The 21,628-nt window shown below is 42.9% G+C and overlaps 1 protein-coding gene across 1 annotated transcript in view; it reads left to right on the plus strand.

The window, feature by feature from the left end:
• The window catches only part of LOC309556349 (ferroportin-like), a gene marked incomplete at its 3' end in the record, with an annotated part of 46,351 nt that overhangs the window by 15,693 nt on the left and 9,030 nt on the right, over positions 1-21,628 (plus strand). The window contains exons 2-6 of the mRNA XM_082258804.1: positions 945-1,012; positions 1,880-2,039; positions 14,957-15,072; positions 17,988-18,114; positions 19,735-19,980. Coding sequence (XP_082114930.1) covers positions 945-1,012; positions 1,880-2,039; positions 14,957-15,072; positions 17,988-18,114; positions 19,735-19,980 — 717 coding nt within the window. The remainder of the gene's footprint in view (positions 1-944; positions 1,013-1,879; positions 2,040-14,956; positions 15,073-17,987; positions 18,115-19,734; positions 19,981-21,628) is intronic.

Consider the following 21,628-nt stretch of genomic DNA (forward strand, 5'->3'; position numbering starts at 1 on the left):
GCCAAGGCTCATTTAAAATGGACTGTGGCAAAGTGGAAAACTGTTGTGTGGTCAGACTAATCAAAATTTGAAGTTCTTTTTGGAAAACTGGGATGCCATGTCATCCGGACTAAAGAGGACAAGGACAACCCAAGTTGTTATCAGCGCTCAGTTCAGAAGCCTGCATCTCTGATGGTATGGGGTTGCATGAGTGCGTGTGGTATGGGCAGCTTACACATCTGGAAAGGCACCATCAACGCTGAAAGATATATCCAAGTTCTAGAACAACATATGCTCCCATCCAGATGTCGTCTCTTTCAGGGAAGACCTTGCATTTTCCAACATGACAATGCCAGACCGCATACTGCATCAATTACAACATCATGGCTGCGTAGAAGAAGGATCCGGGTACTTAAATGGCCAGCCTGCAGTCCAGATCTTTCACCCATAGAAAACATTTGGCGCATCATAAAGAAGAAGATGCGACAAAGAAGACCTAAGACAGTTGAGCAACTAGAAGGTTTTATTAGACAAGAATGGGACAAAATTCCTATTCCTAAACTTGAGCAACTTGTCTCCTCAGTCCCCAGATGTTTGCAGACTGTTATAAAAAGAAGAGGGGAGGCCACACAGTGGTAAACATGGCCTTGTCCCAACTTTTTTTGAGATGTGTTGATGCCATGAAATTTAAAATCAACTTATTTTTCCCTTAAAATGATACATTTTCTCAGTTTAAACATTTTATATGTCATCTATGTGTTGTATTCTGAATAAAATATTGAAATTTGAAATTTCCACATCATTGCATTCTGTTTTTATTCACAATTTGTACAGTGTCCCAACTTTTTTGGAATCGGGTTTGTATATATATATATATATATATATATATATTTACACAGTATATACGAGATCCCTAAAGTTTTGTGCATATTCTTCAAAGTGACTAACATGCTTTTTTGTTGCAGGATCCTGTGTCAACTACCTGACGTCCCCAAAGTTTCTAATTTACCTTGGACACTCTCTGTCGACCTGGGTAAGAATATTTGAAAACCGAAGTTCTTCCTTGTCATTTTGGTCTGCAGAGCTATAAATTGTATATGTCCTATGAACCTGACAAGGGTTACCCATTCTGGACCTGCAATATGAAAACAGCTCCTGACTGTCCCTCATTAGAAAGGACAGCCATGGTTTTGTGGCTAAACCCCTCTGTCCCTCTAAAATATTCTTCATTTAGGTCTAATGCACACTATATGGACAAAAGTTTGCGGAGGTCAGGAGTAAGCATTACACAGAGTAGTGAGGTCACATGGAGATCAGGGATTAGGAGTAAGCAACACCGGCAAGTAATGGCATTTTATCAACCAGATGCATCATCAGAGGAGTAGGGATCGCTCTTCTACCCCATGGCATGTCCACAGCCATGGGGTGGTGCTATGTAAACATTAAACTGTGCAGGTGCCTTGACAATCCCCCAAAATTGTGCTTTTGGACTCTGTAACTAAAAGTTGATCTCCCTCATAAGTATTGCCACACATTCCTTTAGCCACACAATCCTTTACCCCCACCCCCCCCCCACCCCAAACCCCTTCCACCTCTTCTGAACTAATCCTTATAACGGCTTCTTAGTTACCTCTGTAGCAGAGCCGTTTCCTTTTGCAGTGTTTACATCACCTCATTGAGAAGTGCTCTTCAGAACCGACTGTGCCTGAGACCTCATAGACTTTCATGTGGCCATGTGAGCAAATCTGTGATGGGGACTATATACAGTAAAACAGAAGAGTGGGGTTAGAGGGTTTTAGGTTAACTGTACAATTGTTCCTTAAACACACAAATCCCATGTATGTGGTACCAATCCTCTACTGGATAGGCTCAGGTTTTATCCATTATTTTTTCTTTACAGGGGGATCGTATGTGGCATTTTGCTGTGTCTCTCTTCCTAGTAGAGCTGTATGGAAACAGTTTACTTCTGACTGCCATCTATGGGCTCGTGGTAGCCGCCTCTGTTCTCCTGCTTGGAGCCATCATTGGAGCGTGGGTGGACAAAAATCCCAGGCTGAGAGGTAGAAAAAATATGAGTCCAGTGTTTTCATATACCATAACAACACTACAGAGGAAGAATGATCCCCTCTAAGGACAAGAAATTAAATGATGTTAAAGAGAGCCCTGTCATCTGTTAATAAAATGTAAAGTTAACCTGTCCTGAAAGAAATATGGTCTTGATCTTAAGGATCCTGATTCAAATCCTGCTGTAACATCATCTGGAATTCATTGGCTTCAATCTTTAGTGTTCCACAAAAGTGCTCCATTTTGTGGTTTGAATTTATACTTGCCATTGAATGTTCAACAGCCTTGCATTCACATGATATAGTAGATTTGGGTATTTCTGGGAAGTAGTAATACCCAGGGCCAGGAGAAGGGAGGGGCGGCTGCCCTGGGCGCAATGATTTACTGTAGGAATCGGGGTGCCTTCCTTCTGTTACAAGGCTAGGCAGTTTGGCATCTTTGCCCTGGGCACTGGGTGACCTTGGGCCAGCACTGGTAATACCCAACTGTCCTTGCCAGTGCAGTTGCATCCAAGGGCCGCAACCTGGGAGCAGTTCCACAGCAATGTTAATCACCCCTTGTGGGTGCACTGACCATGGCCCTATTTAGGACCCACATTCATCTGGCAATGAGGAAGATCCACTACCATTATGAAATTGTTGGCTTCCTTAAATTGCTAGTTGTCTAGCAGTCAGACAGATCAGGGAAATCGGAAAATAAACAGACACCCTTATCTACATGCTCATTCCAGGACAGTGACTGAAACGTTTAAGGCTAGAGGGTTGGCATGCCTTCCATTATCATAAAATTAATTATCATAAAGAGAGGTCAGTAGTGGTTGCAGGGCTGGATTAAGAATTAGGAAAAATAAGCACATACTTAGGGCACCAAAGGAAAGGGGGACCACAGTTTTTTGCCCCTAGCTAGCATGCCCTTAAAAGATAAGTACACTTTATAATGAAATGCACGTATCCCTATTGCCCCTTTAAAAGGTTTATAAACAATAAATTATACTTTAAGCACCAATTGAGTTGTAATGACTTTTTGGTTAAGCAATACAATGGGCTGATGGTAGCACCATTGTTTGGCTGTGTTTGGGATATCAGTTAACCCAGCCCACGGTAGCAGCTTTAACATTTTGGTAATGATCGATTTACTGTTAAAGCACATTATCTAGTATGCTACATGTAGGGCCTGGCTCAAGGCTGAAAGCTATGAGTAAGACAAATAGGAAGACAATAATCAATATATATAAGGGATGAAGTATGATTTTATATGTACAAGAAGATATCTTACATCTAATACATGAAGTTAAATACAGTGCATTGCGAAAGTATTCGGCCCCCTTGAACTTTTCGACCTTTTGCCACATTTCAGGTTTCAAACATAAAGATATAAAACTGTACTTTTTTTTGAAGAATCAACAACAAGTGGGACACAATCATGAAGTGGAACAAAATTTATTGGATATTTCAAACTTTTTTAACAAATAAAAAACTGAAAAATTGGGCGTGCAAAATTATTCAGCCCCTTTACTTTCAGTGCAGCAAACTCTCTCCAGAAGTTCAGTGAGGATCTCTGAATGATCCAATGTTGACCTAAATGACTAATGATGATAAATAGAATCCACCTGTGTGTAATCAAGTCTCCGTATAAATGCACCTGCACTGTAATAGTCTCAGAGGTCCGTTTAAAGCACAGAGAGCATCATGAAGAACAAGGAACACACCAGGCAGGTCCGAGATACTGTTGTGGAGAAGTTTATAGCCGGATTTGGATACAAAAAGATTTCCCAAGCTTTAAACATCCCAAGGAGCACTGTGCAAGCGATAATATTGAAATGGAAGGAGTATCAGACCACTGCAAATCTACGAAGACCTGGCCGTCCCTCTAAACTTTCAGCTCATACAAGGAGAAGACTGATCAGAGATGCAGCCAAGAGGCCCATGATCACTCTGGATGAACTGCAGAGATCTACAGCTGAGGTGGGAGACTCTGTCCATAGGACAACAATCAGTCATATACTGCACAAATCTGGCCTTTATGGAAGAGTGGCAAGAAGAAAGCCATTTCTTAAAAAAAACCATAAAAAGTGTCGTTTAACCACTTAAGCCCCGGAGGATTTGGCTGCTAAAGGACCAGACCCCTTTTTTCAACTTGGCACTTTGTGACTTTAACTGATAATTGCTCGGTCATGCAATGCTGTACCTAAACGAAATTTACGTCCTTTTTTTCCCACAAACAGAGCTTTCTTTTGGTGGCATTTGATCACCTCTGCGCTTTTTATTTTTAGCGATATTAATAAAAAAAGAGCGAAAATTTTGCAAAAAAATGACATTTTCAACTTTGTCTTTTAAAAAATATCCAATATACTCAATTTATGTCATTTTTTTTGGCCAAAATATATTTAGCTACATGTCTTTGACAAAAAAAAAATCAATGAGCGTATTTTTATTGGTTTGCGCAAAAGTTATAGCGTCTACAAACTATGGTGTAAATACTGAAATTTACGAAGCTTTAATTTCTGACTGCCTATCTCATTTCATGAAGTGCTAAAATGGCGGGGCAGTACAAAACCCCCCCAAACTACCACTTTTTGGAAAGTAGACATCCTAAGGAATGTTCTGAGAGGCATGTTGAGCTCATTGAATATTTTATTTTTTTGTCACAGGTGTTTGAAAAATGACTAAAAAAATTTTTTTTTTTTTTTTTACACAAAGTTGTCATTGAAATGATATATTGCTCACACATGCCATGGGTATATGTGTAATTACACCCCAAAATATATTCTGCTGCTTCTCCTGAGTACAGGGATACCACATATGTGAGACTTTTTGGGAGCGTAGCTGTGTACGGGAGCCGGAAAACAAATCACCACCATCAGAATTTCAAAGGGCGTACATTTTTCATTGCATTTTCTCACTACCTATAACGGTTTAGGAGGCCCTGAAATGTCAAGATACCACAAAACCCCCCCAAATGACCCCATTTTGGAAAGTAGACACCCCAAGCTGTTTGCTGAGAGGCATGGTGAGTCCATGGAATATTTTATATTTTGCCACAAGTTTCGGGAATATTACAATTTTTTTTTTTAATTTTTTTTTTTTACACAACGTTGTCACTAAAAGATAAATTTCTCACACATGACATGGGTATATGTGGAATGACACCCCAAAATACATTCTGCCGCTTCTCCTGAGTATGGGGATGCCCCATGTGTGAGACTTTTTGGGAGCCTAGCTGTGTACAGGACCGCGAAAACCAATCAACACTCTCAGGTTTTCTAATGGCGTAAATTGTTCATGTCACCTCTGCACTACCTGTCGCAGTTTCGGAGGCCCTAAAATTCCAAGATAGCACAAAACCCCCCCAAATGACCCCATTTTGGAAAGTAGACACCCCAAGCTATTTGCTGAGAGGCATGGTGAGTCCATGGAATATTTTATATTTTGCCACAAGTTCCGGGAAATATATATATATATATATTTTTTTTTTTTTTTTTTACACAAAGCTGTCAGTAAATGATATATTGCTCACACATGCCATGGGTATATGTGAAATGACACCCCAAAATACATTCTGCTGCTTCTCCTGAGTACAGGGATACCCCATGTGTGAGACTTTTTTGCAGTCTAGCCGAGTACAGGACCCCGAAAACCAACCTCCACTTTCAGGCTTTCCAAAGGCGTAAATTGTTGATTTCACTCCTGACTACCTATCACAGTTTCGGAGGCCCTAAAATTCCAAGATAGCACAAAACCCCCCCAAATGACCCCATTTTGGAAAGTAGACACCCCAAGCTGTTTGCTGAGAGGCATGGTGAGTCCATGGAATATTTTATATTTTGCCACAAGTTCCGGGAAATATATATATATATATATATATATTTTTTTTTTTTACACAAAGCTGTCAGTAAATGATATATTGCTCACACATGCCATGTGTATATGTGAAATGACACCCCAAAATACATTCTGCTGCTTCTCCTGAGTACAGGGATACCCCATGTGTGAGACTTTTTTGCAGTCTAGCCGAGTACAGGACCCCGAAAACCAACCTCCACTTTCAGGCTTTCCAAAGGCGTAAATTGTTGATTTCACTCCTGACTACCTATCACAGTTTCGGAGGCCCTAAAATTCCAAGATAGCACAAAACCCCCCCAAATGACCCCATTTTGGAAAGTAGACACCCCAAGCTGTTTGCTGAGAGGCATGGTGAGTCCATGGAATATTTTATATTTTGCCACAAGTTCCGGGAAATATATATATATATATATATATTTATTTTTTTTTTACACAAAGCTGTCAGTAAATGATATATTGCTCACACATGCCATGGGTATATGTGAAATGACACCCCAAAATACATTCTGCTGCTTCTCCTGAGTACAGGGATACCCCATGTGTGAGACTTTTTTGCAGTCTAGCCGAGTACAGGACCCCGAAAACCAACCTCCACTTTCAGGCTTTCCAAGGGCGTAAATTGTTGATTTCACTCCTGACTACCTATCACAGTTTCGGAGGCCCTAAAATTCCAAGATAGCACAAAACCCCCCCAAATGACCCCATTTTGGAAAGTAGACACCCTGAGCTATTTGCAGAGAGGCATGTTGAGTGTTTTGCAGATCTCACTTTTTGTCACAAAGTTTTGGAAATTGAAAAAAGAGGAAAAAAAATGCATTTTCCTGTTTTTTCTTCATTTTCCAAAAAAAATGAGAGCTGCAAAATACTCACCATGCCTCTCAGCAAATAGATTGGAGTGTCTACTTTGCAAAATTGGGTCATTTGGGGGGGTTTTGTGCTATCTTGGAATTTTAGGGCCTCCGAAACTGTGATAGGTAGTCAGGAGTGAAATCAACAATTTACGCCCTTGGAAAGCATGAAAGTGGAGGTTGGTTTTCGGGGTCCTGTACTCGGCTAGACTGCAAAAAAGTCTCACACATGGGGTATCCCTGTACTCAGGAGAAGCAGCAGAATGTATTTTGGGGTGTCATTTCACATATACCCATGGCATGCGTGAGCATTATATCATTTACTGACAACTTTGTGTTAAAAAAAAAAAAAAAATTATTTTCCCGAAACTTGTGGCAAAATATAAACTATTCCATGGACTCACCATGCTTCTCAGCCAATAGCTTGGAGTGTCTACTTTGCAAAATGGGGTCATTTGGGGGGGTTTTGTGCTATCTTGAAATTTCAGGGCCTCTGAAACTGTGACAGGTAGTCAGGGGTAAAATCAGCAATTTACGCCATTAGAAAACCTGAAGATGTGGATTGGTTTTCGGGGGCGCGTACACAGCTACGCTGCCAAAAAGTCTCACACATGGGGTATCCCTGTACTCAGGAGAAGCAGCAGAATGTATTTTGGGGTGTCATTTCACATATACACATGGCATGTGTGAGCAATATATCATTTAGTGACAACTTTCTGTAAAAAAACAACAAAAAAAAAAGAAATAATAATTTTCCCGACACTTGTAGCAAAATATAAAATATTCCATGGACTCACCATGCCTCTCAGCAAATAGCTTTGGGTGTCTACTTTTCAAAAAGGGGTCATTTGGGGGGTGTTTGAACTGTCCCGGCATTTTATGCTCAATCTTATCCACACATCACCCACTCTTCTAACCACTTGAAAACCAAGCCTTTTCTGTGCCTTTTTGTTTACATGAAAAAATATTTTTTTTTTACTAGAAAATTACTTTGAACCCCCAAACATTATATATTTCTTTAAAGCAGAGGCCCTATAGAATAAAATGGGGGATGTTGCAAATTTTTTTGTCACACGGTATTTGCGCACAGATTTTCCAAACGCAATTTTTGCGAAAAAAATACATTTTTTTTAAATTTATTGCACAAATACACTATATAATTCCAATTTTTTTGGTAAAATTTAAAAGATGATCTTATGCCGAGTTCATAGACACCTGACATGACATGCTTTAAAAATTGCGCACGCCTGCGCAGCCGCAACAACGTACGTACATTTTTAAAAACTTTAAAAGTCTCTACAGGTTACCACTTTAGACTTACAGAGGAGGTCTACTGCAAAAATTACTGCACTCGATCTGGCGATCGCGGCGATACCTCACATGCATGCTGAAATTGCGGTTTACATATGACACTAGACCAACGCTTGCGTGTGCCATTGCGTGCAAGCACGGGGGGAAAGGGGGGGGCTCAATTTTTTTTTTTTTTTTTGCTTTTTTATGTTATTTTGACACCTTTCCTTTAATTTTTTTTTTTTAAATCATTTTTATTGTTATCACAGTGAATTTAGATATCCCCTATGATAGCAATCGGTAGTGACAGGTACTCTTTTTTAAAAAAATTGGGGTCTTTTATACTCTAGATCTCTCCTCTGACCTTAATGTATCTGACCACGCCAAAATTGGTGTGATAAAATACTTTCCCAATTTCCCAATGGCCCTGTTTATTTCTGGCGAAAAAGAAGTCATGAAATGCTCGTAGCCTCCGGCATCTTAGGCCATAGAGATGATTGGAGCCATTCTAATCTTCAATTAGCTCTATGGTTAGATAACTGAACCACCGGCTGCACTCTCGGGTTAACCGGTGGGACAGGAGAGCCCGAGAAAAACCACGGAAGGCTGCGGAAGGTGGCGGTGGGGGGGGGGGAGACCCCTCCCACTGCATGTAAAAGCAGTCTAGCGGCCAATTACCTGCTAGGATTGCTTTTACATGTTAGCCGACCGCTGGCTGTAAAAAACGATACCAAGATGATGCCTAAATCTGCAGGCATCATCCTGGTACAACCACTCAAAGTCCAGCAACGTACCAGTACATTGCTGGTCCTTGTTTGGCATATAGGTTTTTTTTTTTCATGCAGCCTGTGGGCTGAACGGAAAAAAAGAGAACCTATCAGAAATCAGCACAGGAATAATGCGTAGTATTACTCATCATTAACCGCCCAAACAACCACCCACTGAATTTAATGATGGGTATACACGACACTATCCACGTATACCAAAATAGGATTTTAACTGCAGTGCTGAAATCAGAAAATCACCACAGCTGCTATCAGCAAAGGTATCCATATATGCTGAGCGCAAACACTGTTTGTGTCAGAATATATAAAATCAATGCGTGGTAGCCGACGAGTACCTGCAAGAGAAACAGGTCACAAAAGAATGAAAAAACAAACAAAGTACATTAAAAAAAAGTACATTAGGAAGAGTAGGACATATAAAATGACTGACACAACAAAAGTTTTTGGATTCTCATCATTAACCGCCCAAACAACCACCCACTGAATTTAATGATGGGTATACACGGCGCTATCCACGTATACCAAAATAAGATTTTAACTGCAGTGCTGAAATCAGAAAATCACCACAGCTGCTATCAGCAAAGGTATCCATATATGCTGAGCGCAAACGCTGTTTGTGTCAGAATATATAAAATCAATGCGTGGTAGCCGACAATTACCTGCAAGAGAAACAGGTCACAAAAGAATGAAAAAACAAACAAAGGACATTGAAAAAAGTACAGTAGGAAGGAGTAGAAGGACATATAAAATTACTGACACCACAACAGTTTTTGGATCCTTTTATTTTACTTTCTAACTGTTCCTTTATTTCTTGATTTGGGAGGGAGTGCGATCTTCTGCGATCTTCTCTTCCAGCTTGGGTCTCTCAAAATGTCGATGGACATCCAACATCCTTCGAGACCCTGTGTTTGTGTGCCCTACACTGTGTCGTGCTGTACCCTACACTAATACTCCACTAGTGTATGGTAGCGCTCAAAACATTCCCCGATGCAGAGACCAGGTTGGTCAGGACATTTGGGACAATAATAACGGGTGTCACGCCTAAATCCGCGCCTGCTACAGACACGACATCGTCTTTGGGGTCGTATTTGGGTAGGGGTACTCGGGAGGGCATAAGGAAAATGCCTCTCATGCAGCCGGCTCACTGCATCTGGAAGGGGAAGTTGGGCAGGCATGCCTCCTGGGTACAGGTAGGCAAGGATGACCGCTTCCTGGAATTCCCGGAAGGGTCCAGTTCGTCCTGACGCCCTGTATAGGACAAAGGCGTTCAGCATAGCCAATTGGAAAAGGTAAACAGACACTTTTTTGTACCAGCGTCAGGATTTACGGGCAACTAAATACGGCGCCAAAAGCTGGTCGTTAAGGTCCACCCCTCCCATGTTAAGGTTATATTCGTGGACACAGAGGGGTTTCTCCATAACGCCAGTTGCCGTAGGGATTTGGACTGTCGTGTCTGCGTGAAGGGAGGACAGAACATAAACATCCCGTGTATCCTTCCACTTCACCGCAAGCAATTTGTCCGTTTTCAAGCAGGCTCTCGCCCCCCGACTAAGACGGGAATTTACAAGCCGTTGGGGGAAGCCCCGGCGATTAGGTCGCACGGTGCCACATGCGCCAATTTGTAAATCAAGCAGGTGACTAAATAGTGGCACGCTTGTGTAAAAATTGTCCACGTACAAATGGTACCCCTTTCCGGATAAGGGTGACACCAAGTCCCAAACAATCTTACCGCTGCTCCCTATGTAGTCTGGGCAGTTCGGGGGCTCCACAGTGCTATCTTTTCCCTCATAGACACGGAAATTAACTGTATAGCCTGTGGCCCTGTCACAGAGCTTATACAACTTGACCCCGTATCTGGCACGCTTGCTGGGGAGGTACTGTTTGATAGCAAGACGGCCAGTAAATTTAATCAGGGACTCGTCAATGCAGACAACTTGTTCGGGGGTAAACAAGGCTGCAAACCGCTGATTGAAGTGGTCTATGAGGGGCCGAATTTTGTGGAGCCGATCGTATGCAGGGTCTCCCCGAGGACGACAGATTTCATTGTCGCTGAAATGCATAAATCGCAGAATTTGCTCGTATCTCCCCCTGGACATGGAGGCAGAGTACATGCGCATATGGTGAGCTGGGCTAGTGGACCAATATAGCCGCAATTCACTTTGTTTAGTTATGCCCATGTGGAGGGAAAGGCCCAGAAAGATCTTAAATTCGGAAACCGTTATAGGATTCCAGCCGAATCGTCTGGCAAGGTGCGAATTTGGGTTGGCGGCGATAAATTGTTGAGCATATAAATTTGATTGATCCACAATAGATCTGAAAAGATCTTCCGTGAAGAACAGCTCAAAAAAGTTCAGGGGCGTAAAACCAGCTGTCTCCACGTGGATTCCAGGTTGGGCGGTGAATGGGGGAAGTACTGGCGCTGTAGAATCAGTGGGTTGCCAATTGGGATATGCCAGCGCATCAGGGAGGGCACTATGGGCTCTACGGGCCTGTCTTCGAATACGCGGTGGCTGCGGGCCACTACTTGTGCTAGCCACCGCACCAGCTTCAACTGCACTTAGGGGACTCGCCACGTCACCAGGTCTTACTGCAGTGCTGGTTGTACTAGGTCCAGGTTGTACTAGGCCGCTGGCGCTTGCCAGGTCGCCAGAAGGATGAGCGGCACTAGTACCCACACTCTGCTCCATACGAGCACCCTGCGATTCCTGCATTTCAACAACACCAGAATGGGGTCGGGTACGCCTGGGTCTAACAGGGACCCATCTGTCGTCGGAGCTGTCTGTCAGGGAGCCGCTGCTGTCATCTGGTTCGTATACTGACCCTGATTCTGCCGGTGAGGCTTCCCCATCGCTCTCACCTGACATGGTCATTATACTGTAAATAGCTTCATCACTGTACGAACGTTTAGACATTTTGGTAACTAAATTTACCCGTACAGTGATGCGACTCACAGGTAATAAAAGCACCTGGTTGTCGAAGACTATTTCAAGCGCTACCAAAAAAACTGCTAATGCTAGCAGGGATCAGGCCTGACTCTGCTAACACAGCGGTTTTGTGTCTTGTGTTTTTTGTAAGTGACAGTAATCTATTGATTACTACACTTACCTGGGTGAAAGGGTTAAACGCAGGTGCTGGCCAGAATCAGTGCTGATCGTGCAAACACCGCGTTTTGGGAACCCTAAACTATGGGGGCGCTAGTATAGCTCTGATCAGATCAGATATTGATCTGTTCAAACACTATACTAGAAATGGAAGTGTAGGTGCGTGCGTGCGTGTGTGGTAATCAAGGGGTTACTTCTAAACTATGCGCCGGGGATCTGGGGGGGGGGTGGCGGGGACCCTAAACCTCCTTTGGGAAAGAAACTAGCTAGCTAGCGCAACCTCAAGTCACAATGACACCAATACAAAATACAGTAAAAACAGTATATTATGTGTGTATTAGTGCTAATGTGACAGAGGGTGTAGGGGTTAACGGGATGTGATCAGGGGGGGATCAGGGGTTTAAATCTTTATTGGAAGGGACTGGCGGGTATCCTAAGGATAAAAGGAACGGTGGCAAGCGCTAAACCTGGTCACAAGTCACACTTATACGGGTATATAGAAAATGCTATATACTGTATACAGTGTGCGTTGTTGCAGGGGGTGTAGGGGTGATCAGGGGGGGATCAGGGGATTAAATCTTTATTGGGCGGGTGGCGGGGACCCTAAACCTCCTTGGGACACAAACTTAGTCGCCTGCGCTAATTCTGATCACAATGACACTAATACAAAAATACAAAAACACAGTATATTACGTTTGTATTAGTGCTGATGTGACAGAGGGTGTAGGGGTTAACTAGCGGTGATCAGGGGGGGGTCAGGGGAGATCAGGGGCTCAAATCTTTATTAGGGGGGGGTGGCGGGTAATTCAAGTGGAAAAAAGGGGGTCGCAAGCGCTAGACCTGACCACAAATCACACTTATACGGGTATATAGCAAAATGCTATATACTGTATACGGTGTGTGTTATGGCAGGGGGTGTAGGGGTGATCAGGGGGGGGGTCAGGGGCTTAAATCTTTATTGGGCGGGTGGCGGGGACCCTAAACCTTCTTGGGACAGAAACTTAGTCGCCTGCGCTAATTCTGATCACAATCACACTAATACAAAAATACAATAACACCGTATATTGCGTTTGTATTAGTGCTGATGTGACAGAGGGTGTAGGGGTTAACGGCGGTGATCAGGGGGGGGTCAGGGGAGATCAGTGGGTTAAATCTTTATTAGGGGGGGGTGGGGGGTAATTTGAGTGGAAAAGGGGGGGTCGCAAGGGCTACACCTGTTCACAAATCACACTTATACAGGTATATAGGTATATGCTATATGCTGTATATAGTGTGTGTTGTGTCAGGTGCTGTAGGGGTTAATTGGGGGGGCGATCGGGGGTGAAATGTGCCTATCTAACTGTGTATGTACGTGCTTGGTGCTGTACTTACAATTAGATGTGCTCTCCTCTCACGCTGGATCCAAAAAGACCGTTGGGAGGGGAGGGCACATCTCCTCTAAGCCTGTGTTTACATTTCACAGGCTTAGAGGGAGATCTGATTGGGCAGGACCGATCAACAGGTCCAGACCAAAAATGATTGGCCTGGACCTGATGACTGATCGGTTCTGAACCCAATCGAGTCATCGGCGGGACCGCGGGTGCGCGCGCGCGCACCAGAGCGGCGAAGGCTAGTGACGTACCGCTACGTCACTCTGCCTGGCCGGGGCTGACCGCCGCAGTATATAGTCGTGCGGCGGTCGGCAACCGGTTAAAGTTTGCCACAAGCCACCTGGGAGACACATCAAACATGTGGAAGAAGGTGCTCTGGTCAGATGAAACCAAAATCAAACTTTTTGGCAACAATGCAAAACGTTATGTTTGGCGTAAAAGCAACACAGCTCATCACCCTGAACACGCCATCCCCACTGTCAAACATGGTGGTGGCAGCATCGTGGTTTGGGCTGGTTTGGTTAAAATTGATGGGAAGATGGATGGAGCCAAATACAGGACCATTCTGGAAGAAAACCTGATGGAGTCTGCAAAAGACCTGAGACTGGGACGGAGATTTGTCTTCCAACAAGACAATGATCCAAAACATAAAGCAAAATCTGCAATGGAATGGTTCACAAATAAACATATCCAGGTGTTAGAATGGCCAAGTCAAAGTCCAGACCTGAATCCAATCGAGAATCTGTGGAAAGAACTGAAAACTGTTGTTCACAAACGCTCTCTATCCAACCTCACTGAGCTCGAGCTGTTTTGCAAGGAGGAATGGGCATAAATTTCAGTCTCTCGATGTGCAAAACTGATAGAGACATACCCCAAGTGACTTACAGCTGTAATCGCAGCAAAAGGTGGCACTACAAAGTATTAACTTAAGGGGGCTGAATAATTTTGCACGCCCAATTTTTCAGTTTTTTATTTGTTAAAAAAGTTTGAAATATCCAATAAACTTTGTTCCACTTCATGATTGTGTCCCACTTGTTGATGATTCTTCACAAAAAATTACAGTTTTATATCTTTATGTTTGAAGCCTGAAATGTGGCAAAAGGTTGAAAAGTTCAAGGGGGCTGAATACTTTCACAATGCACTGTATTTATACCAGTTCTAGGGACAACTACCCACATCCACATCCACATCCATAAATTCAATTTTGGACAGTAAGAGCAAAGAAAAGATAGGGGGGAAGTAACCTCTCCCAACAAAATTGGACTTTAAAGGATGTGGGGCGTCACATTGATGGTCCCTGAAGAAGCAATCTATGAACAATATATTCAGTGAAACGCCTTGGACCGCTTAAATAGATTTCATAACAAATGTGCAATCATAGATTATATTGGAGTTGATGTACCTTTTGCTTTTTCTGTTTATGTACATCTTTATGAGAAGTTTTAACTTTGAATATTGAATACATTTGATTCTATATCAAAATTAACACTCGTTGAAGTGCTCATCTATATGTGGTGACCCCACATCCTTTAAAGTCCAATTTTGTTGGGAGGGATATGGGAAGGTTACTTCCTCCCTATCTTTTTTTTGCTCTTACTGTCTAATCTTACATCTCAATATTGTGTTGTATATACTGTAGTTTTACCAATTTGTCTGTTTTTTCTTAACCTTTCACAGTAGCCCAGACTTCACTGGTTGTGCAGAACGTCTCTGTAATCATCTGTGGCATTATTTTGATGGTGGTCTTCCTGTACAAGGCTGAACTGTTATCAATGTATCAAGGATGGCTATTGGTCAGTCTATTTGTTTACATGGCTATATGTATAAAGGAAAAGCCCAGTAAGAGCAATGATGCTATTGGGCTATGTGGAGTTAAAAATGTTTGTTTTTTTTTTGTTTGTTTTTTAATTTATCTTTTTTTAAATTCAGATTTTACTTTTTTTTTTATATAAACACACACACAAAAAACATAAAAAAAATATCACAAGTAATCATATCAAGCCAAAAACATCAAAAGAGAAAAAAAATAAAAAAAAAATATATATATATATATATATATAGATATATATCCACTATTATAACAGTCAACAGTCCTCCCACATTGTAGATGGGACCTATTTTTAACCATACGCCTATATATAAACAGTCCTGAATCCTAGCTCGATACTGAGCTCATGTGTTTTAGCCACGGTGTCCAAATAGAATTGAACCTCTTAGATAAATTCCTCAAAGGAAATGCACCTATTAGGCTTGAATATCCAGTCAGATATAGTCGGAGGATGTGGGGAGGTCCACTCAAGAGCAATTTGTCTCCGAGCCACAAACAGAGCTTGTATGACAGCGATCCGCTTTGGTGGCTTGAGTACTTACCTTTAAAGTGGATGTAAACCCATTCTGTAGCCTTGTACCTATAGGTAAGCCTGTAGGTACTTTTTAATATCTCCTAAACGTTCACGGTTTAGGAGATATTCACACTTCATGCAGTCAGTGTTGTCACCGACGCATGCACTCTGAAGGAACAGTATACCTGTTCTGTCCCTTCAGAGCTCCGTGCCACGGTTCGGGACTTCTGTGTGCATGCGCGGGAGTGACGTCGTCATGCCGTGGCCAATCAGACAGCCAGGGGACGCGAACCTGGAAGGAAGACCGGGTTAAGATGGAAGCATCTGTCAGAGCTCACATCGCAGTGGTGCAGGGCTTTGTTCTAAGGTAAGTATTTCATAATGTGCCAGTATGCCATGCAGACTAGTACAATGTGCCTTTACTTTGAAGGTTTTAAAAAAAAAAAAAAAAAAGAAAGAAAAATTGGCTCGGTTTACTTTTGCTTTAATATCACTTTAATTCCTGCTAAATCACTTCAGACTGGCCCCTTTTGCAGGTATAGCTATGTAAATAAGTGTCTATACAATTTAAAATCCAGTAATCCAATATTTTACCCTGCTCTGCACATGCTCAGTTGCTCTACTTTATTGGCATTTTTTTGGCATTATGCTAAAAATCTGAGCAATGAGAAGCTGATCAGTCGCCTACAGCTTTACTGCTGCTCGGGGGCTTCAGCAAAATGGCAGCCTCAGCAGAAAAAACAGTAACAATTCTGGAGACGATTTAGAACACACACTAATCTTGGAAGCATAATTATTAATGTGGAATGTAAATTCCTTGCTGATGTAGCACCCTACAAGATAGGTGCTAGGCAAAAGTATAGTGGGCCTTGGCTGCCTAACAGCAGGGCCATGATTTTCAGCTAGGCTGTCATGTCTCCCAGGTGTGTCTGCTGAGAGGGGAGTCTCCCCACTGGCTCCATGAGAGGATTCTCATAGGGCAATGGAGGAAACCCAATCAGAGGCACATTCAGGCCTGTATCTACCCCAGAAGGCAGATTCTGCCGCAGAGGATTCTGGGAGTGGGTATAAGTTTGAGGGGAACGCATGACGCAGCATCTGTGGAGGGAAGCAGAGTCCCAGGAGGGAGAGTACGGCTGTCTCTCCTCCTGTCAGAAGGATCGGGTGTCTTGAGTGGCTGCCTGAGAGTACAGAGAGAGCTGAGCTGCAGAGAGGATCCGGTGTGCTGAGGACCAGAGGAGGAAGAGGGGTTCAGTTCCAGGAAAGCATTCCTTTGTGAGTACTGTGAACTGCCCCTGGGGGTCTGCCTAGCTTAGAGGGGACCACTCCAGTGAAGGTCCTGGGGATCCAGGAGCCAGCTAGTGTTAGAGGGGGGCCTAGTCAGAGGACCCTGAAGTGTTAGAGGGGGTGCCTAGTCAGAGGACTCTGAAGTGTAAAGGGGGCGCCAGCAGTTGGGCCCTGAAGAGTTAATGTGTACAGTGTGCAGTGTACAGTGTTGAGAGTTGCAGCAGCACAAGCAGTTACAAGGAGCTACCTCAGTCAGTGAAGGGCTGGATGGAGTTGTTCACTGGACTTTTAAGCTAAACAGAGTGTCAGAAGTCAAATGTATTACAGTCCTGGATCTTCTGAGTTAACCAGAGTGTTAAGGTCGAAGTTCTAGCACAGTTCAGCAAAACAGTATCTTTAAGCACCAAGAAGCGTTGGTCGGCATTCAGCTGGCGTCAAGACAGCGCTAACAGGCATTTTTCTGCAAAGTATCCCAGTTGAACCTAGTTGAGCCAGGGGAGTATCCCACTCATTCCCTTCTCCCATCCTCATTACAAAATAAACAAAACAAACCAAAGATGCCGGAATGGTCATTGTCTCAGCTCTCACACTTGGGTTTTCAACTTAAATGTGTTGGAAGTGTTACCGGTAACAATGGCAGACCCATATAAGGCCCAATGCCTGGAAATATTGCTACACTAAAAAAAACATTATTTTTTATCAGGTTGTAATGGGTAAATTTCTGCTTTAGGTTCCACTTTAAAGCAGTAGAAAGCATTAGATCAGAATATCTCTGCAACCAATAACCAAGTGTTATTTTTCTCTACCTAATGCTTTCACTGCAGGTAGACTTTATTTTAGTATCAGCCAAAGATTGTGGTGACTTTTCAGGTGGATGGTCAGATCTTTCCCTATCTGTAATTTTCGCAGAGAGATCTGCCCCTCTATGGCCACTCAAAGGGCTCCTCACATCAGAATGCATTTTTCTGAGTTTTCACTGTATAGACCTAGTTCTAAAAAGGTAACCATTAAAACCAAGACTGAAGGAGACATTGGCGATAACAACTAAATACTTTTTTTCATCATTCTCTCTTTTATAGATATTGTGCTACGTCCTCGTCATCTCAATAGCAGATGTTGCCAATCTGGCCAGTACAGCCATGTCTATCACCATTCAGAGGGACTGGGTTGTTGTGGTTGCCGGAGTTGACAAAAACCAACTAGCAGGTAAAATCTTTTCTTTTTTCCTTGACACTGTCTGGCACTTTGAAACAGTCAGAGCCCCATTGTTCTACAACATGAACTTGTTTACAGAAGCCAAGAGCACAGGGAAGTGCATTGTGTAGCAGATTTTTTATTGGTCCAATCAGATCCTCTATGGTAGGTTCCTGACCCTGTGGCTCTCCTTAACTGCAGTGGAGGTCAGGGTTGTGTCTTTGCAGTCTGCCCTGGATATCTGAATCTATACATACATGGATGCATTTTAACAGTGTATTTAGATGTTTGCCTGGAACTATGCTTTAATTCCTTTTTCAAAAACTATCATAAGCAAGTGAAAAAGTGGCCTTGCATGACTGGGGTTGATTCAGATTGCCCTTTAGATGAAGTTTGAAGGAGATTCTTCTGATTCTCTGATTTTCTTCTACAATCCAAAAACATATAAGTACTGTATGTGGGGAGGTGCAGCATGGTGCAGTGGCAGTCCACTTAGAGTCCAGTTGCAGAGAACAGAACTTGTATTAACGTTACAGTTCGGAAATTCATAACAAGCCTGGCAGGAAGGCACCCGACCAGGAACATTTAGGCTCCATGTACACGGGACGTTGTTAAAAGTCCCTTTGAATGCTGGAATTTTTAGGACGTTTGAAACGTCCTTTCAGTCGCGTTTGTACCCGCGTTTAGCGGGCGTTTAGCAGCGTTTGCGGGCGTTTGCGTTTAGAAGCGCTCCTAGAGGTCAAAAAAATTATTCCCCTTTAAAATGGAAAAACGCGAACGCTAAACGCGGGTCATCGCGTTTGGACGCGTTCAGACGCGTTTAGACGCGTTCGGACGCGTTTGTGCGTTTGAAACGCCGGGAAACACACGTTCGAACGCAAATAATTGCGTTCTAAAAACAGTCCCTGAACGCAACTGCCTGCAAATGACTGTAAACGACCTGGTGTACATGGACAGATAAGATAAAATGTAGATGGGTTCAGGGGCTTCTGAAAAAAACGCCCAACTGCTCCTAAACGGCCATTTCCAGCGTCCCGTGTACATGGAGCCTTAAAAAGCAAGGCTCAGATATGCTGACAGTGTCTGTCTTGATGGGTGGAATGCAGCCTGGCCGGTCCGTGCCCAAATGGAGAGATCCCCAGAAAGAATGGAATGTCCCTACCCTTTCCCTACTCGTCTTGAGACTCTCCCTGCTGCTAATCACTATCCCTGTCAGATGGGTAACCTGTTCCTACACTATCCACACACAAAATGTGTGCCAAGCCTGGGAGCCAGGGCCTTAAATAGACTCTGCCTGATCCAAGATGTCACATGGGGCGGCAGCATCTAATCAGATAGCTTCCCTAGGAAACCATAGACAAACCATATTCCTCTTGACTTCCCCTCAAACTGCAATGCCGCTGTGGTCAAGCTCCACCTACAGTGGAGAAAATAGAATGCACCTGCCTACAAGAAAGTTGAAAAATGTCCTGCAAACTGACCCCTAATATTGGTGTGTTCATTTGACTGTGGGAGGAAGATTACATTGTCAGCATCCCATACAATAATCTGCATTTATAACTAGGAGTAAGCCATCTTTCAGGCTTTGTGGTTTTGGTTGCAGCTAAAAATACCTGACTTTATTCACATCAGATATGAATGCTAAAATGACACAGATTGACCAGCTGACAAACATCCTGGCTCCCATGGCTGTTGGACAGATTGTAACCTTTGGCTCTTCGGTGATTGGCTGTGCCTTCATTGTTGCGTGGAACTTTGCGTCTATGTGCGTAGAGTACCTGGTGCTATGGAAGGTCTACATGAAGACACCAGCTTTGGCTCATAAGGCGGGAAAGAAGAAGGAACAAGAACTGAAAGAGCTGAATGTCAGTGGCATTGGTAAGGTCTCTTTTAGCTTCATGACTAGAAAACCAGAACATCCTTTAGCTTTGTTCTTTTCTGATTGCTGTGTCATTCCAAACGTCACGTGTCCTATGTGTTAATCATTTCCCCTTCTCATAATGCAATGTAAGGAATATTTGGAGAATGCCCTGTCTGCCACTGCACAACAGGGTGGGAAGATTTCTCTGCTGGGGTCATAGACAGCTTTAAAGAAGTGATGGGGCGGTCATATTCTTTCCTGCTCCATGTAAAGAAAAATCATAAGAAAAAACATTTTGATTGCTCAAACATGGCCTGTACCAAGTTGTTTACATACAGTTGATGATAATGTTAGTTCTCAGTTTCCTACAGGACAAGTCAAATTTAAGAAACCGTTTGTATAAACCATATTGGCACAGGCCATTTTGTTGTATTAAAGGCAGAAATTCCCAACTGGCAATCACCTTTAGAATTTATCCCAAACTTAACAAGAAAATCCACGCTTGGGCAATACTGCAATAACCAGGTAAAGCAGCCAATACCAGATTTGTAATACCAAATACAAAAAAATATATTAATAGTGTCGTGCTAAACCCATAGTTAGAATAAAAAGTATTTAATAAAAAAAATATTACTACAATCAAATTGAATCCTATATACAATATAAATGTTTTATATATATCATGTTTGTGTGTGTGTGTGTGTGTATATATATATATATACACATACAAAGTATATATATATATATATATATTTATTTTAATTTTATTTTTTTAAGCGTTATATACACTATAGTACCAAAAGTATTGGGACTCCTGCCTTTACACGCACACAAACTTTAATGGCATCCCAGTCTTAGTCCATAGGGTTCAATATTGAGTTGGCCCACCCTTTGCAGCTATAACAGCTTCAACTCTCCTGGGAAGGCTGTCCACAAGGTTTAGGAGAGTGTCTATGGGAATTTTTGACCATTCTTTCAGAAGCACATTTGTGAGGTCAGGCACTGATGTTGGATGAGAAGGCCTGGATCACAGTCTCCACTCAAATTCATCCAAAAGGTGTTCTATCGAATTAAGCTCAGGACTCTGTGCAGGCCAGTCAAGTTCCTTCACTGCAAACTCGCTCATCCATGTCTTTATGGACCTTGCTTTGTGCACTGGTCCAAATCATTTGGTAGAGGGGGAATTATGGTGTGGGGTTGTTTTTCAGGGGTTGGGATTGGCCCCTTAGATCCAGTGAAGGGAACTCTTAAGGCGTCAGCATACCAAGACATTTTGGACAATTTCATGCTCAGATCTTTGTGGAAACAGTTTGGGGATGGCCCCTTCCTGTTCCAACATGACTGCTGTAGCAGAGCGTCCCAGAGAGAGCCGGGAAAAGTCCTGTTTGGGGTTTATACATCCCCCAGGCATCTCTCATACACCTTTCGGAATCTCTGATCCATGATCCAGTTTGGATCTTGGTCCTCTTCCCCAGGCCAATTTAAACTCACCTGAAACAGACAGCAGTGCTCTCTCAGCCTGGGAAAACAGACAATGTTTGTCTATGAGCGCAGAAGGTCAGTAAAACTATCAGTTTGTGTCTTTGGAAGCTGACAAGCTGTAGGCTTGCTCAGCCTGTGTTAGTGAGGGCCTGTTTTGTGTGTAGTAAGCGCCGGGACACGGCT

Source organism: Pelophylax lessonae (genome assembly GCF_965119305.1).
Source record: "Pelophylax lessonae genome assembly, chromosome: 5".
In the NCBI taxonomy this organism is placed as follows: Eukaryota; Metazoa; Chordata; class Amphibia; order Anura; family Ranidae; genus Pelophylax; species Pelophylax lessonae.